The following is a 21544-nucleotide window of genomic DNA, read 5'->3' as shown; positions in this document are numbered from 1 at the left end:
ATGAGAATATGTCCCCTTCTCAGTCTGAAGGCAGCACAGGTTCTGGTCCAAGTTCTGGTCCAGGTTCTGGTCATCTCACACAGACTACTGATCAATATTCAAAGGTTTATTTACTGCAACTTCCTTCTGGCTGGTCTACCTGCTAGTGCTATCCGGCCGCTGCAGCTCATCCAGAATGCAAGCAGCTCGACTGGTCTTTAACTTTACTAAATTCACTCACACTTCTCCGTTCCCATCACTGGTTACCGGAGGCTGCCCACTTCCGTTTCGACTAGTACTTGCATACCGTGCTGTGAACGGATCGGGTTCAGTCTACATCCAGGAAATGGTCAAACCTTACACTCTGCTCTGCACCTGCCAATCGGCTTGCTGCTCCCTCACTGCAAGCTAACCACTCAAACTTTAGTGACCTCCGACATACTAAAACGGGGTCGTTGCTGCTGACGTGAAATGTATTAGTAAAGGAATGGCTTGAACGGGCACGTTGGTGAATGTTATGGGGCAGAGGCTGTGTCAAGAGAGAGCATAGGCAGCAGGTTTTTAGGGAGAGGTTCCTGTTTGAGGCAGGTTTGAGATAGTGATAGTGGACATTGGTATTATGATAAATAAACTTAAACCACTTAACTCTAACCTGAGTTAGAGTCTAAAGAGGGATGCTCCTCTGTGTAGCCAACAACAGAGCATTTTGCATGTATGGCTTGCTTTAACATATTCTTACAGGTCCAGCACTTGCAAAATAAAAGAATGTAAAGGTAGTTCTAGATTTGTTTGTGGCGTTTTGGCGCAGATTCTGAGAGGGGGTAGGTCTATTTCAATTAGCTTACCTACTTTACAAGTGGGGCTTGAATTCTAAACAGCCCACTGATACACATGTTTTTAGACATTGTCTGCCCCTAACAAACTGACATGCTGAGATACTTTAATTTCTCTGCATCGTTAGATATTCCAGAAACCCAAATACATGTTTAAAAGCACTGAGAAATGTGATTTTGTAATATATCTTCTTTGTGGCGATGAAGTTTGGCCTTTATCCTTGTACCCTCTCTACTCTATTTTCACACCTCCTGCAACTGACTTATCTCTTTTCCAGGTTCTTTCCCTGCAGCACAGTGGATCCAAAGACTCCCCTCAGTCCAAGTTTGCTTCCTACTGGAAACCCATTCTCTCCATGGATGCCAACTTCTGGCAGAGATGGCTCCATATGCATCGCATCACCATCATCCTTGAACATGACATGTGAGAAATAAGATGTCTCTCAGACATGACCTACGGGTTAAATCAGGAGAATTGGCTACAGAGTTAACCCATAGCCTGCTGTAGTCTCATTTAGATAAAGCATTTCTGCTTCAAATTCGAATGCCTACTTGGGCTTTTGCCGATCTTGCTGATCATAGTTTGTTTAAGTGATGATAGATTGGCTAATTTTCCTATTTATGTATTAAATACGTATCATTATTCTTTACATTGGGCTGTACTGATTCATGGTGTTACGCTTGTTGTCTGCCATATTATATTAATATTTTTTTCCTTCAAGGCCTGTCCCCAAGCACCTGCACACAGCTGGAAATAACGGACGTTACAGCACCATTCAGTGTCGAATCTCCCACTCTGCCTTAACGTCACTGTTGAAAGACTGGAGCAGCTTTGTGCTTGTGGAGGGTTACTCATATGTTAAACTCATATACAGGTGAGACAGCAAGAAACTGAAGCCAGACTCAACATAAATAGAATATAGGACTAGATGGTGAACATCCCTTGTACGTTTGGAGGTCTTCTGCAAAATGTAAATTACCAACTACCAGTATATGTTAACAGGTGTTAGCAGGATGTTAGGGATGTTAGGGACATAACCTCAGTTGTGCGTCTTAGTATCATCCAGTATTTTGGCCTTATAATTATCGATACCGGCTTCTAAGATACGCCGCTCATAGGTTGATCAGACCTGTTGGGCCCAGTTGGAATCTTTCCATCAGATCCAGAGCTGTTGGCTACAGAGGTCTGCAATATGTGATGTTTCTTTTATGGTCTGGCACAGGGCTGGTCCGTGGATCCCCAGATCTTTGAACAACTTCCACAGGAAAAACATTTGCTCAGTGTTGACAATCAACAGTTTTCAATGAACACATCCATATTTTCTGTGAACACTGAACTGAACAAATCAGTCTACAAAAGACGAATGTGAGTGATGTTCACTTCAGTATGAGTGAATGCCACTCATGTTCATAAAACCAGGAGTGAGTAAAAAGGCCCCGGGACTTCACCCCCACTCACACGCTCAGAGTGACACACACAGTGAGATAAGAGGAGCGTTAACGTGAAGCAGCCAGTAAGTTACTTTGTTGAAGAGCAGTGGGAACCTCTCCCAAAATGAAATGAGCTTTGAGCATGAACTAGTTCATTTTCATCTGTATGAACTCAATGGAGTAGGACCTTTCTGCCCCTGTTTCATCACGGACAAATGTCCTTTGAACCAATTTTCACCACTCTACAAGAGTTGCCTTGTTCAACAGGGGTCTCTTGGGCCAAACCTCCTCTTCTCTGCTCAAAGTGGCCCACAATGTCAGCATGCTGGACTGCTGATTTTGCCTATTGGATGGCTTATTTTGGTGTAAATTTCCGTCCTGTTGTCAGTGATGGACCAACAGCCTGTATAGATGTGAGAGGGTCTTGGGACTCTGAGAGGGTTGTCTACAGCCTTGTCTTGGTGCATTTAAACACAAGACTTAAGAGAATGCTGTGTCCATACAGGCCGACCATCAGACATCTTTGGACTCCTAACCACTTTCTTGGTCATTCTCTCCATGTTTTCAAGTATTGTGTGGGGAACGTCAATTACTTTAAGTGGCCACATCAGTCTGGGTAATGGGCCAAACTGTAGGCACCAGATCTTTAACTTGCCAAGAAGCATGGACTGGTCAATGTTCTTAAGGCCGCTGCTGATACTTTCTGCTTCTCCCTGGTCTTTCATTATTGAGATGCCTCTTGATTTTGATGGATTGATCCTAATTCAAGAAGTGTAGAATATCAGGAGCATTCTTGCCCTATACAGGGCACCGTTTGGGCCTCTGGCTGATGACGCTCTTGCCCGCCTCATTGTGTTCTTAACTTCTTTCCATTTTGGTGGGCTCACATCCATTTGGTGTTTTGGCTGCTCAATGGGTGGGATATCAGATGGAATTGCTATCAAATCATGTCTAAGTATATGTATTTAGACAGAAATAAATCAAAATTGATAATTATGGATGTAATGATGTTATTAATGATGGCCAACAACAATTCATATAATAATAATAATAATAATAATCATTGTTGTTTGAATTCTTGCAGCTCTGGAGTCAGAGATATCGATACAGAAAGAGAAAAACAGAGAAAGACAGACAGACAACCACAAAACAGTTCAAAACAAAAGTATAAATTCACAACTGAATTAAAGAGAACTTTCATATGCAACCTAAAGGTTATGTTCACATAATAAGCAATATAGTTATTGTCTGAAGTTGATAACTTGTTTAATGGGATCACAAGCCTAAGTTTAATGTTGTGCATAATGTTTGTTCTTTGAAATTAGAAATTCAGTCAAAATAATTTATTCCCTGAAAACAAAGTCACATTTAATGAATTGTCTCCACAGTTCATCTGACCAGCCTCCCACGTCCTTCTACCTCGTCCGTCTCATCTCTAAGACACCCTGTATGGTGCTTCGTCTTGGCTTCCCTATTGGTACACCTGCCCATGTCCGAAACAAGGTACCTCCAGTGAAATAGGAACACTTGTACAGACATATTTCTCTACAGCAGAAACCTCTCTTTAAACATGGTAATGTTCAGCATTTGCTTCAGATTTTTCAGTAACTTTATGCTTCACAGTGTTGTTAATGTTGTTGATGGATTCTGTTATACTATGAAATGTTAATAGGATGTTACTGTTTTGTAGATTGCATTCTACCTGTGTGCTTCACAGACTTAACAATGTCACATTTATTTGTCAATGGTGTTTTAAAGCAGACATACATTTGTGAGATGGAAATGAAATATGAATGAAAGCTCTGGGAAGAGTTAGGTAGTGCACCGTGAGTAAATGTTTCAAGAATTAACCTTTACACTCAACATCGGGTGCATTTAATGTAAATCAGAATCGCTTTTATTGCCAGGTATGTGAACACACACGAGGAATTTGACTCCGGTTTTTCTTTGTTCTCTTAGTACAACAGTTTGAAAAAACAACAAACAAACAGAGATGAACAAGGACGAAAGACAATAACAAAAGCTATGTACATGTACACAAAAGCTAAATAGTTGGTGCAAATGGTGCATGGTGCAAGGATGAAATAATCAATATACATATACAGTTTGTACAGTATATTGAATGTACAGATATATTACAGGTGATGTTTCTGATTTTTGAGTCCGGGTTTAGCTGTTTGACACAGAGGCAGCCTGAGGGGAAAAAACTTTTCTTAAAACGGAATGTTTTGGCGTATAGTGTTCTGTAGTGTCTACCGGAGGGGAGAAGTTTATACAGTTTGTATCCAGTGTGTGATGGGTCTGCAGAGATGTTACCTGCCCGATTCCTGACTCTGGTCAGGTACAGGTCCTGGATGGAGGGCAGGCTGATACCAATAATTTTCTCTGCAGTCCTTATTGTCCGTTGCAGTCTGTTCTTCTCCTGTTTTGTGGCCATTCCAAATCAACAGTGATTGAGGAGCAGAGAACAGACTGAATGATGGCAGAGTAGAATTGTGACAGCAGCTCCTTAGGCAGGTTGAGCTTCCTGAGCTAGCGCAGGAAGTACAACCTCTGCTGGGCCTTTTTGATGATGGTGACTGTGTTGGTCTCCCACTTCAGGTCTCGGGAGATTGTGGAGCCCAGAAACTTGAAGTTTTCAACAGCAGTCACAGAGTTGTTGGTGATGGTGATGGGCGGCAAAGTGGGGGGGGCGTCTCCTAAAGTCCACTGTCATCTCCACAGTTTTGAGCGTGTTCAGCTCCAGATTGTTCTGACCACACCAGCAGACCAGCCGTTCAACCTCCAGTCTGTGAGCAGACTTGTCACCGTCCTGGATAAGGCTGATGATCGTTGTGTCGTCTGCAAATTTCAGGAGTTTAACAGACAGGTCTTTAGAGGTGCAGTCGTTGGTGTAAAGGGAGAAGAGCAGTGGGGAGAGCACACACCCCTAGGGGGCGCCAGTGCTGATAGTCCGGCTGCTGGATGTGATGCTCCCCAACCTCACCTGCTGCTTCCTGTCAGTCAGGAAGTTTGCAATCCACTGTCAGGTTGAGGAGGGCACAGTGAGCTGGGTGAGCTTGGTGTGGAGGATGTCTCCATGTCTCCATGCTTTTTAAAATGTGTTCCCATTAATACTTTAAATACCTGGTATCCCATTGTTTGTGTTTGTCATTAGATTGTCGATGAGCTTCGAGAACAGATCCTCAAACTTCGCTTTCCTCACCGTGTTCAAAACAAAGAGGCCACCCCCAAGACCAAGAGGAATCCCTCTCCATCTAAATCTTCCATCCCTGCTCCCAAACCTGCCCTGTCAGACAGACCCTGTGTGGTAGTCCTGAACAAGCCCCTGGAGAAGCTTCTCATAAGGTCAGTAAATGTGATTACATGGCATAATAAACATACACATAAAAAATGACCAAATAAAGGTCCTGTTCAAGAGATTTAACATATTGCCATGCCATTTCTCTCTCTTTCTATTTCTCTCTTTTTCAACTGATTTTGTTGTTAGAATTCCTCAATTAAAAGTGTTGCTTACAAATGGCTGCAGGTTCAAATGAGTACAGCTGTGATGTTTTAATAGACAAAAAAGCCATGACAATGTATCCTCTACATGAAAGGAGGCAGCTAGCTCAACAAATTATAATGACTTAAATTGTGTATGCTTTGCAGGTATGAGAAGCTGCCAGTGGATTTTAAGACCCCCTTCATTTTAAACATGGAGAACTTCCAGCCTTCTAGCAGTGCTGTGCCTCTAAGCATGGCAGCCAACCGAACAGCCTCCTCTACCTTGGCCTCACTGTCCCGTTACTTCTTGCACCAGCGCTGGGTGTGGGCCGTGCAGAGCAGTCAAGGATCGGCTGTGGCCATTCAAGCTGTTGCACACATCCTGTCAATGCTCTCTGAGTAAGTTCAAGCACTTTTTTTTATGTGTTTTTGTTGTGTTCATGAACTCCGGAGGATGTCCACAGAATTGGTTTCGGACTTTCTCCAGAGATTGCCTTTCATACATGAACAATTCAGCAGGAGATTCTGAGTGTTCAGGTAAGTGGTGGCGCAGCAGGCAGAGTCAGGATGTATCGTATTACCACCGCTGAGGAGATTGCATGTACTTTTTTACAGTACATGGACAGCGGTATTAGCCCTGATCACCAGAAGCTTTCTTGACATCTTCGTCGCTGAGCTTTTTAAAAATGTTTCTGTTTTTTGCATGTTAGAAATGTCATCAACACACACTTGCTCACAGTGAATCCTGCAGAGCATCTCCTGCTGTGTTCTCTCATTGGCTTTTCTGGATATTGTGTTCACACTAAGCACCTTTAGGAGAATGTCCGGAGGTTCTCCGGAGTTCAGTGTATGTCTGAAACCAGCTTTAAAAAGTTTTAATATTTGTTTACAAGTTTAAAATAATCAATATACATGAAAAAAAAAAAAAAATTGTTAGTTGTATAAAATTTGTCTACACCTCTCACAGCATTGGTGTCAAACTCAAGGGGCCAAATTAAAAACTGGGACTACGTTGAGGGCCAAACAGGGTCAGCATTTATTAAACAGGAAAGACAGGATATTGGATAAATTGCAAACGAAAACATATTTAGGTAGGCTACATTCTTCTGTTATGTACATGTGCCAGAGCCAGATGTTTGGCAACCTTTCTTGGCTGCACGTTCATTAATGTTTGGGGTTAGGTTCTGTCCTTTTAGAACCCTCAAGATAGAGTGAAGGTGTGCATCAGTGAGACAACTCCTATGTGGGTTTTTTTTCCATTTTCATCACAGAGAAAAGCGTGTGGGGGAACTTGACGGGGCACAGACAGCAGCACACAGGCACTGGGATCTAACCTGTTCACTCCACCTGGATCTCTGGCCAGAGCGAAATGGAGAGAGATAAGCCTGAGAGACACAGTGAACTTGATGGGGCAGGCACTGGGATCTCTGGAACGCTGGAAAAATAATTTAATATCATCAAATACTGTGCTTGCTCCGTGTGCATCTAGCCAGGCACTGCGCACCGTGGCTCGGCCTGTGGAGCTCGTGCACGCCGCCTAGCTCCCACTCGGGGAGTGAGATTAGGGCTCACTCGCTCCGTGTGTGTCTAGCTGGGCATTGCACACCTGTGGGCTAGTTAAAATAGACATATGATATTTTATCGCAGGCCGGATATAATTGTACCACAGGCCTGGAAGTGGCCGACTGGCCTTGACTTTGACATCTCTGTCTTACAGGGATGTTGAGTGTACCTGAGTATAGGGTAGCGAACAGGTTTATTTTAGTTGACTAGTTGACTTCTGAAAACAGTATACAGTATAAAACTTAAGATTACTCGTGCAGGGCGTGTTTTAAACATGTTTGGAGTGGGCCGTGCTCAATCTGGCATTGCTGGTTACAGCTTTCTTGAGACACCACAGTTTAAGCTCCTTGTTATAAAATACTTCAACAGTGTAACTGTTCATGGGTGAAGCTTTTTACAATATCAGCAGCAGTCCATAATTACTAGGGATGAACAAACATTTTGAAAATGTACATAAATAAACACAATCCATGTGTTAAAAAAATAAAAAGGATTTATGGTGCTGTGCTGTCTTTCTGCCTGTCTCAACAAAAACCCCTGGTGCTTTCACCTTAAGTCCTTTTTCAGAGCAATCTGAAATACTTTGTTGTTTATTTATAATGATATAATGTAGCAGACTTAAATAAACAATTTAACAGTTAATAGAGTAAAAACATATGTTTCTAATGTTTCAATCTCTGTGTAGCATCCGTTTATCGGAAGGCTTCCACTTTGCTGCCAGTGGAGAGGGAATCGTAAACATGGTGATCGAGCTCCCAATGAAGGTAGAAAACATCAACAAATCAAATCTTTTAGGACACTAAATGTTGAAATTTTGCATCTGCTTTATTTGGATGCTTTTATCTTTAGCACTCTCATATATATGTTCTTCTGTTGGTGGTATTACTTCTTATTAGTTTGTAATAAATTCAATTTTAATCTGCAGGGGATGTCAGGAGACACGAACAGAGAGAGCCACTCTTGTATTGTTCAGTACATCCTGTTTCCACCTCACTCTACTTCAACAAAGGACAGGTAAGTCTGGGAGTGATTATTTTTTTTTGTATAGAACACCTTCATTTTAAACACTGGTCATTATGAATGTGTCCATATGCTTTTATGTGGACATTGTATTTGCCAATTTTATGTTTGAGAGGGGCTGTTATTTTTTTGACTTTTATCCTTAATCAAAGAAAATCTTTATTGATCTGTGCAGGGAAATTATTGTTGCACATTACACAGTCTGAAATATTATTGATAATAATAACTCATGTAACCCTAAAAGCCAATTCATGCTTCTCACTGCAGCTATGCCATAGCCTATGCATAGACGTGTACCCTACACAGAGCCCTACACCGTACCCTGACATGCACCTCCCCAAACATTTTACCACACAGTGAGTCGGCACAGAGCGCAAGAATTGTAATTGGTCAGCTAGGTAGTTTGTCCCTTCCGGCAGACTCTGCACTATTTTTGAACAGATGGCATCCTTCTTTTCTTTGTTGCAGTTCTTTGAGAAAAAACGACTTTTGCAAGTTTAGTTGAACTGTATGGTATAATTAGTTAACTTTACCTTTGTCTTTCACGGGACTGCAGCTTCTCCACCGATGATGATAATGACACAGAGGTGGAAGCTGTAGACATGGACACAGAACTGAGCCTGGTGACAGAGTGCTGGGTAGAACCACAGAGTGGCGCAGTGATGAACTGCATGGACCAGCATCGCCACTTTCAGGGCCTCAGTTACCAGGAGATCCCTCAAGCAGTATGTATACCTACTTTCTACTGCAGCTTGTTCCAGAGTTATAGGACAATAGTGTAAATCTCTCAACATACAAAGATCCAAGTTTACTGCTCTATATGTAACATTATTTGTTTGTTTTATAATGACCTTCTTTGTTGTTTTAGATTTTCCCAAGGGATCTGACTTGTATATCCACCATGATGACCTTTGAGTATTTGAGCCAATTGTGTCAGAATAAGCACCAGATCTGCTCACTACCAGTTGGACTCAAGGATGTAAGAGGTGATACAACATTGACCAAAGATTGTATATTAATATGAACAACACATCTCTATATCCTGGATATATTTTGGCCTCACTGGAAGGCAGTGTCCTGCACAGATGCAGTTGGGAGATAGAGCTGTGGTAGTGAGGTCTCACTGATACACAAGCTCAGCCATTCGTGAGTCAGTCCGAGTCAATCATGACATTTCAACCTGTTTTTATGATGTCAAAGGAGTATTTGAAACACAACTTACTTAGACATACATGTGCATCTCAATAAATTAGAATATCATGGAAAAGTTTGTTTATTTCGATAATTCAATTCAAAAAGTGAAATTATATAGATTCATTACACACAATCTAATTTTCTGATATACTGATACTTGGGGTTTTCATTAGCTGTAAGCCATATTCATCAAAGTTAAAAGAAAAAAACACTTGAAATATTTCACTCTGTGTGTAATGAATCTATATAATGTATGAGTTTCACTTTTTGAATTGAATTATCAAAATAAACAAACTTTTTCATGATATTCTAATTCTGTACATCAATGTTTTAATAACTACTAATTTGGTGTGAATTTTTTCTTTTTAATTTGGCCCATTTCACATCCACTAACATGGAGGAGTCATGGTTTATAACGTATGCTGCAGGCAGCCACTAGCTGGCGATCATGTTGTCCATCTTTACATATAGGCTATGAGACTGACACTGCACAGACTGAATATTTGTAAATTGTGGCCAGGGGTTGTGTAGAAACATACAGATGCTTCAGTCAAGTAAAAGCAGCATAACCACTCTATATGAATACTTAAAATAATGTAAGTTTGCTAAGGGTGCAAGTCATTGGCAAAATGTGCTTGATTTATCTAAAGTAAATGTTTTCATTGTTGCTGAGTGTTGTTGAGTATGAGTGGGAATACAAGGTTGTTGCTATTTGTTAACTGATGTGCATTCATTTACACAGCAGTACATATAAGAAGCAATTAACTGGCCATTTTTCAACTGTATTACTGTTGGGTAGTATAAGAATACATGAATAAGAATGCATAAGAAAACAACTACATAGAAAACAAAACCATTATTTAAAACGGGCGTTTATCAACATTAAGTGTTGGGTTTCATTCACAGTATCTTAACAAAGGGTTTCTTGTGTATTCAGGAGGAGCTGTGGCCTCTGAGGACAATGTTCACATGATTCCTTTTCAGTTTGACCTTATTCAGCTGCTTCCAAAATGCCAGCAGGTTGAACTCCTCTTCCACACATTCAGTACAGGTACTAATCTTATTCAGTTTACTTCAAAAATTTGAATAATACACATCCCTTAAACTAAAATAACTTAAATGAAAATCTGGAAAAGTCAAATAATACCAGTTAAACATTTCCTTTTTTCAAAAAATATGATTGTTGTAATGTGTGTTCAACTTTTTGTCCTAAGTGATGGAGAATGCAAAGCAAAATCACAGCTCCCCCTGTCTGCCAAACGAGCTCCTGCTTAGCCTCTTCCACAGCAGCCTGGAGCATGAGCTCACTGACAGAGAGATCCTGTTGGCTGAAAGTGATCATGTCGCCTTCATGCACCACATCTTAGAGCGAGAACGAAACGGCCACGCTGCTCCGTTTTCCTTTCCTATTAGCAAAGGTCAGTGTGTCTGAATGTCATTGCAGCTGTTCCTTGCGTTACTTTGTCATCATAGACCTGCCAAGCTTTGAGGTGATGACATTTGCTGTATGTTGTGGTGTCCAGGATTATCAGATACATACAGAGGCCCCCTGATAAGTTACTGTGTCTTCTACTCCTTCACAATTTCTGCTTTATTATGTTTTGTATCATGTCAGAGGAGTGTGTAAAGCGTCCAGACAGACAGGACACTATGACATCCTTTCACACTACTGGCAGCAGCAAAGAGGTGATGGGATCTACCAGCACTTTACAGGTAACACAATTGTATTGTGTATTGTTGACTACACAAGGAAGTGCACTGTTGACTGTGAAGTCTTATAGATTTGCAGTTTTGTGGAAATGTAGAAAGAGAAACATTAGACAACAGTCAGACACCACATCACACATGACCAACACAACCATCAGAAGCAATTAGAGGGATTCAGTGTCTTGCCCAAGGACAACCTGCTCTACCCTCTGAACCTTAAAACATCAGCTGGTAAGAGCCTGTCGTGGCTGCTGGCATTAAATCCCACTTGTTCGGTTGATCCTTAGACAACCACTTGAAGAGTTGTAGTGGTCTACTTCAGACAGGCATGTTTGGCAGTCAGAAGCTCCAGAGAGCAGGGACAGACTTCACACCCATTTTTATGCTTCTCAGTGACCACAAGTTGATTTGTTTGTGGACACTGCTACAGTATCAACACTGATCACCTCATAATGATCCATACCTGGCACTGACTACTTCCACATTATTTCCTGGTTCATTTCCTGCCAGTGTACAAACCAATGGTGCACAGACAAACAGCTGTGACCCGCACAGTGAATAGGTGGTCTGACGAGACTGATGAGGCTCTGATGGACTGTTTTGATGCGAACATCAGGATGGATGTTCGTACCAGGTCTGAATGGAGTCTACATTTAATGGCCCTCCTTTGACTTTAGAACAAAGCAATGTGTGTTCCCATTTAGGGAGGTCCGATACATCACAACCATCCCCTATATACTCACACTCTCACAATCTCCTTCTTCTTGTCTGTCATGTGCTTTTTCTCTTCCTTTTCCTCTCCTCATCCTTGTCATGTTTTTTGTCATCCTTGCCTTTGTTCCCTTTATTTTCTCAAATGGTTATGAATTATATTCTTACGGCTGGGAAAATGTTACGAATGTGACTGGTGAAACTATGTTTAGAAAACACAGGGGAAATTCAAAATATAGGCTGCAATATATAATAGTTCTTTGGCATTAAAATAAGATTTTTTTTATACAGTTGTGATACATTTCTACATTATGTGCTATTCTGAATGTTTACAGCTTCATTTATAAATACGTTTCCCCTCTGCCTTTGGCAGAGTTTCAGTAATGCAGACCTTGTGGATGACGAACCCTTACTGGTGGATAGCAGCTGCTCTGTGCCACAGTGGAGGTGCTACGCCAAGTACATCAGCCCCCAGCAGATCCTCCTCACTTTCCTCCCTGCTTCTTTCACAGGTATGTCTTGACTTCTGTTTGATCCACATTCTCATAATGCAAAAAAGTTTTATGTTGATGTTAATTATTTTGCAGATGTTCTGGTGTTAATGGCTACAGGGATCGAGACAGAGTGTCAGAGTAACATCAGCATGCAGGATGATGACGCTCTGATGACTCCAAGCAACAAATCTCAGGTTGACACTCTATCTGGTTCCATCAGTGGGCTGGAGAGGTCTGAGTCTGGCTTCAGTTTGACTGGTGAACTACAAAGGAAGCCTAGCAATAGACCCTTTTCCGCCAGATCCCCTGTGCTTTCACCTCAGTCAGAAGGCCAGACATGGCCTACTGACTCACCGATGCTGGACCAAGACAGCTGGGACCATAGGGTAACAGAGATAGAGAATGGAACCCCAAACTCAGGTCAGTCTAATGCTCTTGTCCAGGTTTAAATTCAAACCACCTTCGCATAATACAGTCCAAAATATGAATTTACATAGGACAATATCAACAGTTCTTTGGTCTATAAATTCTCCAAAAAATGGACAAAATTGAAGTGACATCAAGAAGTACAACAGAGGAGGGATCTCTTTTCTTCGTAACAGTTATGTCGCTGTCATATTTAATTCTGCCACACTGGTTGTTAAAATTAACATGATTAGAGACAGACAGAGAGATGAGGAGAGAGAGTGAAAACAATGTCCTCCCCTAACTGTGATGGTTGCAGTTTACAATCCACACACGCAGCCATTATGGCTGAATCCAGTCCAAGATATAATAGAAAATAAAAGTTAAAAGACATAAAAAGGATGAATACAAATGTGTAAGATAATAGAATAAGAATAGAATAGAAGAATAGACGTCACTTCCCCCCATTTATAACATTTGAACAGAACAATTATAACATAATTATAAAATAACAATGGACATACATTCCCTTATCATTATAAATTCAGGCTTCTGACAGACAAACTATGTACAGACTATATTATGTGCAGGCAAAAAGAACAGACTACTTGTCTCCCCATACAAATTTTCCGTACAATAAAGCAAATTTAAGTGACACTTACACACAGCTGCTGTGATTGAGTTGCAATTGCTGGACTGTCTTTGATGGACGTCCTGTTAAAAGTCTAATGCATAGAGAATTTTTGGAACGCTCATAATTAGATGAGAGAGCTAGTTCAATCTTAACCTTCCATATACGATTGTATCCATTTTAAAATAGTTCCAGAAAAAACAACTCAGTTTTCAAGTCTTTGTTAATGTATACTGAGTTATCTGAGCTGGACCAGTGCATCATTGTCAAGATAGTAATGCATGTTTTTTTATAATATTTGTGTTCCGTCAGTCATGTTGGCTGTTCTGCTTTTTTTTTTACGCTGCTCATGTCTGTAATCTTAGCAAACAAGCAATAACCATTCGTGTAAGGGACAGAGTGACACAAACACTTAACTGCTTTGGTCAGGTTCAGACAGGTTTGGGACGGGCTTAGTGCACGGTGGGCACACAGAGCATACTGTGTGTGCACGAGTGCACACCGTGTGCTCTTGTGGGCATTTCCCATCTCAGAGACAGAAAGTTAGCTTCTTTTTCAGGATTGAAATGCTACAATTGGACAAAACATTTTTACTAAAAGCTGGAGAACCATGTGACACATTTACTAGTAGTAAACTAGTATGTACTACCAAATTATGGGATCTTTTTCAACATTTTCATGGATGTCACTGACACACTCAAAGAAATTAATAAAAATAACAAAAATAGAAACTTTAACCCTGGCTTTTTTACGGTTAAAAATCATAAAATATAAGGGTAATTGAAATCTTACCATACAAATGTAGAATGAAGAAAACAGATTCTTTTGCACAAGCATATCAGTAGTCGTGTGTGCGTAAGAGTACTCTTGCGAGAGACAGGCTGAGTTAATGCATTTATGCACGCAGCTATAGGCTATGGCATTCAAACCATGATGGATTGGTATTAGGTGACCAAACTGTGTCAAGAAAACATACACTTTACACATACACACCATCACCACTAGTCTTCAAGTGTCACTGCAGCCTCAGATTTCGATATTTGGCTGAAAGGATAGGGTCCTGATGTGGTCTTCTGCTGCTGTAGATGTATGACTTCAAGATTGGACGTGTTGTCCACTCTAACCAGCCTGGACCTGTATAAAAAACAAATATTGCCACACTTAACAGTTTCTGTCACCATCATGTGTTTTTTGAATGAAATTAACATCTACTTTTCAAATTTTTCCAGATGTGGGAGAAAAAGAGGTCCAGTTCTCTGAACCACAGAAAGCAGACTTCAGCTTTGACAGACATGTTTCCCAGCAAGGAACCAGATATAGCAGTCAGTTAAAGTGTCCAGTCTACATCTACAACTGCTCTCTGGAGCACCTAAAGGACCAACTGTTACACACCAACTTCACCCGCCAGCCCAGGGACATCTTCAGGTACTGATACAGTTGACTGGTAGTAGTAATTAGGGTAATAGATTTTCGATTAATGCTGTGAGGCTTTAACTTTCCATTCAGCATGTCTTTCAAACAGTGGTTCTGTTCAGCAGCCGAGCCACACTCACCTCTCAAACAATTCCACACGATACTTAGAGATCCAGTGACTTGCACATATATACTGACAGTCAGCAAGTTCCTAAATAAGCAAGAAGTTAAGTTAGAATCAGGCATTAGATGTTATTGCAATAAAAGTATAATTACAACAATTGTAAGAAGCAATTTTTGTAGTTGTGACTCTCTTTCCTATCAGTAATAATAAGATGATACTCACCAAGGTTATTTATGGGACTACATTGACATTACTTGAAAGAGGATAGTCCGGACAGGATTCATGAGGACTACATAATATGTAAATGTAGAAAGGAAGACAATGACAAGTAATAGCAGAAATGTATAGCACCAAAATCACTACAGAGTTAAGAGCTCATTTGTCCCCACTGTAATTGGCCTTTTATGATAATGAGTCTGTGATTTTTATATTATATGTATTTATTGATTGTCTGTTTTGCCACTTTGACAGCAACCATACATGGTTTTCTGTACAACATATACATATTCACTACATATACAGTACAACCAGAGATGATGTATTCATGTAGTGGAAGAAGCTGCTGGTTCTTCAGGTATTTTTCGCCAACTCTGTAATGCATTTGAGGATTTTCACCTGCATTAACAATCTTCCCATCATAGAAGCATCATCGTCAGGATACTGTAGTCATACAAAAGTCATGTTCATAGCGCTAAATTGGTTACGATTCTGGGGGCAACCTGTCTTAAATTGTATAGCACCCTGAAGTTCAAGCTCAATGTTGAGTATTAAAAGTAATATTGGAAGTAGTAGTTGATGTTTCACCTTCAGGTTGTTTGTACACATTGCTGTGCTTTTTACTTCCTCTCGATCAACCAGATATTTTGAACACTTCAAATGCCTGTTGTACTGATGATTCAACAAAACAATGTTCATGTCCATCCAAGCAGTACAGGTTCTTTGTAAGCTAACATTGCTGTTACCAGATTTCAGTAATTACTTTGGTGAGTATAGTGAAATGATGGACAAAGCTACATAAAAAAGACTGTTTGAAAAGATTTGCTGTAATGCTCAACTTTTAGGGTGACTGAAAGAGAATTTCAACATGACTTTTGATTAAGATCATATTTAAAGGTTCAGTGCGTAAAATTTAGATCAAAGGGATCTATTGGCACACATTGAATATAAAATAATCCTCATGTTTTCACTAGTGTGTTAAATCTAAATTGTACAAATTGTAGTTTTCTTTACCTTAGAAAAGGTTCTTTATATTCAACGTACAGCTGCAACATTCAACTTCACCACTAGATGTCTCTATATTCTACACACTGTACCTTTAAAGATGGAAACGTTTGATGAGACTGAAAAGTTCATTAATTTTATCTCCTCTAGGATGTAAAAAAAAGAAATAGGTGAAAGTTATGTATGTAATGTAACAGAAAGAAAGCAGATCACCATGGTCAGGTAGTGTTTTGTGGACTAATAGTCATACTAATTAAATGCAATGAAACTGTCCTTTAGATGGTTTGCATTATTAAATTTTATTATATAGAAGAGTTTATAGTTATGTGGAAAAACATGCTTCTACTGGGAAAACAGCAGATCCTTAATATGTCTCCTTTCTTGCCTTCTCTGTCTTTGCTGTGCCATTGCCGTCTATCAGGTCACTGTCTCAGGACCGCAGCGTTCCATCCCTTTGGACAGACCTCCTGGCTCAGCCTCACAAACACAAGGAGCTGGCCAACTACTGCAGCCTGTTGCACGAGTATTACCACCAGAGCTATGTCAAAGGTGACCTTCCTCCTCACCTTCACCCACCATCATACACCTGCCTCTGAAGTATTGATAGGTTTTTTGATAAATTAAAAATGTAACATTTAAACTGTTGATCCGTGTGTTATTCTTTGCAGTTGCTGTGTAAAAATGTTGAGTCCAGTAACTAGGCCATGATTCCATTGTTAAAACCTGTCAATAGCAAATGAGTTACCGGGTAGGCTGTCTGAGGATATACTAATTTATATTTAAGCATTTAAGTGAAAGGAAATTTCAAGTAAATGTACAAAGTGAAAACCTTCAAAGCTAAGATTGAGCTTTTCAATTTCTTTTGTTCTGCATCCAATTAAGATATTGAATAATATGAAATTTACTTTTGAATCCCAAGCAGAGCTTCTTGATCAATACCATATTACTAATAAACACAGATTACCATTGATAAACAATGAGTACATGAAATTGTTGCATGCTGACAACTTTAATTTGTTCTGTCAATGTTTAGCTGTTCTGCCCATTTATAACTTTTTACCATACAATTCAGAAGCTGTGAGTAAGTATTTTTTGCTGATTTGTCATCCATTTTTGTGGGTAAAAAGAAAAACAATGGAGATTGCAAAGTTTTGATTAGTATTTCCATCAGGGTGGTTGTAATTCAGTAAGCTGCATTGCTGCTGTTATAAAATTTGGACAGCTCTATTTTCTAAGACAAAGCGAGTCAGTGACTGTTTGGAAAAGCACCAGTCATTGATTTTTTCCCTTGTTCCTCAGGTGTGTACAGCAGTCTGCAGCAGTCCTACAGCATCAGCTCTCAGGATGTCCTGACTGCCATGGACTACTGTGAAGAATCCCTGCAGGAGATTGATGTCACCACCTTTCTAAATACCCTCTGTGGACACATAAGGGTCTTCCGTGAACATGGTGGGGCTCCTGGAGAGGGAGGGAATCCAATACCTTCAGAGACGCCTGACAACCTTCTCATCAGTGATACTGAGGAGCAACCAGATGACAGGGCTTTCTTGTCAAGGTAAGACCAAGGACTGATGCCGATCAGATTACTTGCTCATGAACCTTGTGAGGAATCTGAATGAGGAATCTTTATTAAGCTTAAACCACATTTAAACATTTATTGTTTGGAATTAAAAGAATGTCAGAAATTGTAACAATATACACAGTAGTATAAAGAACAGCATATACTGTAATATGCAGCAAGTTACAAACAGTACAAAAAACATGTGTTTAATGAACTCATTTGCTGCACCTTTATCCATCTGCTCTCAGAGACACACTGATAACTGAGTATTCACTGATGAACCCCTGAAACAAATTACCATTATACAAAAACTGTACTTCATATTGATGTTTTCAACTTAGTGCCAAGAGGCTTGAATACAGACATATGAGTATTGGTCTAGATCATGTATAAATGTGTAAGATAATGTGAAAATTGACTGCTATATGCCAGGCAAGAGTCAGAGAGAAGATCCAAACACTGCACAAATAACAATTCAATATTACAAAGCAGAAAAAGGTGATACAGTTGCAATCAGAAATGAGCTGCAGGTGCGACATGGACCTGCAGGGATAAACCAAACCTATGCCCAGATCTGCCATGCAAATCACAAAACACTCTGACGTGCCACACCAATCAGAGCTTATTCATTTACACACACACACACACACACACACACACACACACACACACACACACACACACACAGAGGTGGAGGGTGACCACGAAGCAGCCTGTTTTGTGGCATGATATCCCTTTCAGTTTAAGAAGTCAGTGTCCTTAGAAATCACAAGCTGAGATTCAGTTTTGGAATTTAGAATTCAGTGGTTTTCACGTAAGATATTCACACAATAGAGGTTAATAGGTTACTTCAAATTAGCAGTCTTTGGAAGATATCACTGATTTTGTTGAATTTAGGTGGATTTTCCAAGTTTTTAAGAAGAGCACCTGTAGCCAGGTTCATATTCCAGGAAGTCATTTCAATTTAGACCTAATTTGCTCCTAATAGTTTGAGTATTCTTATGTATTTGTTCATATTGTAATACCTCTGGTTAAGGAAGGAGAGAGCCCGAGTCGTTGTCTTACTTTCAGTGTTTTATTCAACCACAATATGGGTCCCTAAACACGAGCTGCTGTCACAGCCACAACTCACGCTGATACTCCTGATAACACTCCCGTTATAACTCTCTGCTCTATTTAACTTCCTCACATACACAACTCCCCTGTCTCTTCCACCCCTTAACTCCACCCACTGCTGAACCTGCAGATTAGCCAATCAACATTTGGCACGGATACACAGAACATAAACACAGATACAGCAGAACATTATGCACAGTTATTACACCACCCCCCCCTTTATGAAGCCCCTCGCCCACGAGGGGTCATTAAAAAAAATCCCTAAACCTTGGCGGTCTTTGCCTCAGCCTCTTTGGCCTGCTCGGGCCCAACTCACACCCATCTCCAGGCGTCAGCGGCAACTGGACAGAGGTAACAGGGATGGGGTTCGGGGAACTTGGCCCCAGTGAACATCCTGAGCTGGCTGGTGGGGTGGGCTCTGAACAAAGGAACAGCCCTCCCCCTGTATGGTGCCAACCTGTCCCGGTGTAGGGCAACTCTCCTGTCTCTAGGAGGAACTCGCACTCTGGAAACGACCTCCCCCACTCGCTCAAGGTCCCTACATGGCCCGTCCCAACGACTTTCTAACTTCGGGCAACGTCCCTTCTTCCGTTTGGGTGTGTATACCCAAACCAACTCACCAGGCTGGATGTCCCGCCCCTTACTCTGCATATCATGATTTCTCTTTTGCCTCATACCAGCCTTCTCTAGTTGTTCTCGGGCATATGCATGTGCCGCCTCCATTCGATCCTGCAGCTTCCGGGCGTACTCTGGTCCCGGAGGGTCCTCAGCACCATCTGGTGGCTTTCCAAGCCTTCTGATGGTTTTAGTGCTGCCAAAGTGTCCTGAGCTGGTGCCCCCATGACATGCCCCCATTACGACTTCTCTGAGGACTTTGGGCACCACCACTTGCCACCTCTCTTCCCTGGTGGCTGGCTCCTTCCATGCATGCTGCAGCACCCCATCCATCATGTGCAGCACATTGTACTTACTCCACAGGCCCTTTGTAGCAACCGACAGACCCATCGCGCTTCCTCAGGGTTGTCTCCCTCCACTCTGGACCCACTGATGCACTGCGTCAGTGAGTCCAGCGGGAAATCCCAGCAGGGTTTTTTTTAATATTTGTATATATAGTTGTAGAGAAGGCTGTTTCAGGAAGGCAGAAGGCAGGAATTTCAATCTGATTTCCGTGCACGTTATAGCACTGACACTGCACTCTTGAAAGTAATTAATGACCTTTTCATTACAGATAATGATTTTGATTGTTTGATTTAATTTTTTAAAATTTAAGTTCAGCATTTGACACGGTGGATCACTCTATCCTATTGGATCACCTTGGAAAGTGGGTTGGCATTAGAGACATTGGGCTAGACTTTAAATCCTATATATAAAACTTAATGCCTCCTCTTCAGTGGCCCCTCTGACGTGGGGTGTCCGCCAAGGCTCTGTCCTCGGCCCTTGATTGTTATAGTTTATACATGCTACCACTGGGACATATCATTAAGAAACACAAAATCCACTATCACTGCTATGCAGATGACACTTATTTACGTCCCATTAAAAACCAGCTAAGTAGGCAATTTTAACCATCTTCTGAAATAATGTGCTGGATGGCCAAACACTCTTTACAGCTAAATGAAAACAAATCAGAAATAATTACCTTCCTGAAATCCATCCCTATTCAACAAAATCATCTGGGACCCTGTCATCAAATATCATAACTGCTGCCTGATATCTGGGTGTGATATTTGACAGTGACGTCACATTTGACAAACAAATCACTATGTTGTGCAGTCATGTTTTTATCAGCTGAAATAATTTTAAATATCCATTCTTTTTTCTCTCAGCCTGATCTTGAGAAGGCCATCCATGCTTTTTTTTCATCTGGTTTAGATTATTGTAAATCATTGTATTGAGGGTTAAGCCAAAACATCGCCCTCAGCTAGAACAAAATGCAGCTGCTTGCATTTAAAGAAACACCAGAAGAAAAGATCATATCTACCCCATTTTAGCCTAATTTCACTGGTTACCAATCAGTTTTAGAATTGATTGTAGGATTTAATGAATTACCTTTAAAACACTTGATAGCTCAGCTCCCTGGTACATTGCGGATTTGCTGCTACCCGGTGAGCTAGAACACAGCCTCAGATCCCCAGTCCGGGCTTTGCTGGCTGTTCCTAAGTCCTGACTCTGGACTTAAGGTGATCAGGCTTTTGCTGTCAGGGCCCCTAAGCTCTGGAACACACTGCCCGAGAAGCTGAGACTTGCAGAACAAGTGACATCCTTTAAAACACTTTTTAAAACATATCTCCTTTTATTCTTCTTTGTTTCTTATCTGTTGGTACTGTTATGATTTCTTTAATTTTATTCTCTGTATTGTTTTAATTGCTTGAATGATTGTCCTTAGTCCTGTAATGTCCTAATCTTTGTTTATTCATATAAAGCACTTTGTTACTTTGTTTTGAAAAGGGCTGCATCAATAATATGTTTATTATTAGTATTGGGACTCATCTGTAATGGCAATGAAACATTCTACAGATGCTGGTGAGGCACTTTCTACTGATCTCAGATTGGATCTCACCACCCCCATCTATACAAACAAAGTTGTACATCATTTCTGTTCATGAAGACCAAGTTATGTTGTTTTCACCCATTCTGAGTACACAAGTGTGTCTT

The 21544-nt window shown here is 40.7% G+C and overlaps 1 protein-coding gene across 8 annotated transcripts in view; it reads left to right on the top strand.

Annotated features, from left to right (window-relative positions):
• szt2 (SZT2 subunit of KICSTOR complex) overlaps positions 1–21544 on the top strand; it is a 110546-nt gene that overhangs the window by 19355 nt on the left and 69647 nt on the right. For all 8 annotated transcript variants that reach the window (XM_069522641.1, XM_069522643.1, XM_069522640.1 and 5 more), the window contains exons 12-28: positions 1091–1236; positions 1535–1687; positions 3632–3746; positions 5401–5591; positions 5895–6128; positions 7978–8056; positions 8218–8306; positions 8869–9037; positions 9181–9298; positions 10444–10557; positions 10721–10924; positions 11122–11219; positions 12298–12436; positions 12512–12838; positions 14684–14879; positions 16634–16761; positions 17512–17767. In XM_069522641.1, the coding sequence (XP_069378742.1) occupies positions 1091–1236; positions 1535–1687; positions 3632–3746; positions 5401–5591; positions 5895–6128; positions 7978–8056; positions 8218–8306; positions 8869–9037; positions 9181–9298; positions 10444–10557; positions 10721–10924; positions 11122–11219; positions 12298–12436; positions 12512–12838; positions 14684–14879; positions 16634–16761; positions 17512–17767 (2756 nt within the window). The remainder of the gene's footprint in view (positions 1–1090; positions 1237–1534; positions 1688–3631; positions 3747–5400; positions 5592–5894; positions 6129–7977; positions 8057–8217; positions 8307–8868; positions 9038–9180; positions 9299–10443; positions 10558–10720; positions 10925–11121; positions 11220–12297; positions 12437–12511; positions 12839–14683; positions 14880–16633; positions 16762–17511; positions 17768–21544) is intronic.

The sequence above is a fragment of the Paralichthys olivaceus genome, chromosome 3 (assembly GCF_024713975.1).
Source record: "Paralichthys olivaceus isolate ysfri-2021 chromosome 3, ASM2471397v2, whole genome shotgun sequence".
In the NCBI taxonomy this organism is placed as follows: Eukaryota; Metazoa; Chordata; class Actinopteri; order Pleuronectiformes; family Paralichthyidae; genus Paralichthys; species Paralichthys olivaceus.
This window is presented reverse-complemented; position numbering and strand designations above follow the sequence as displayed.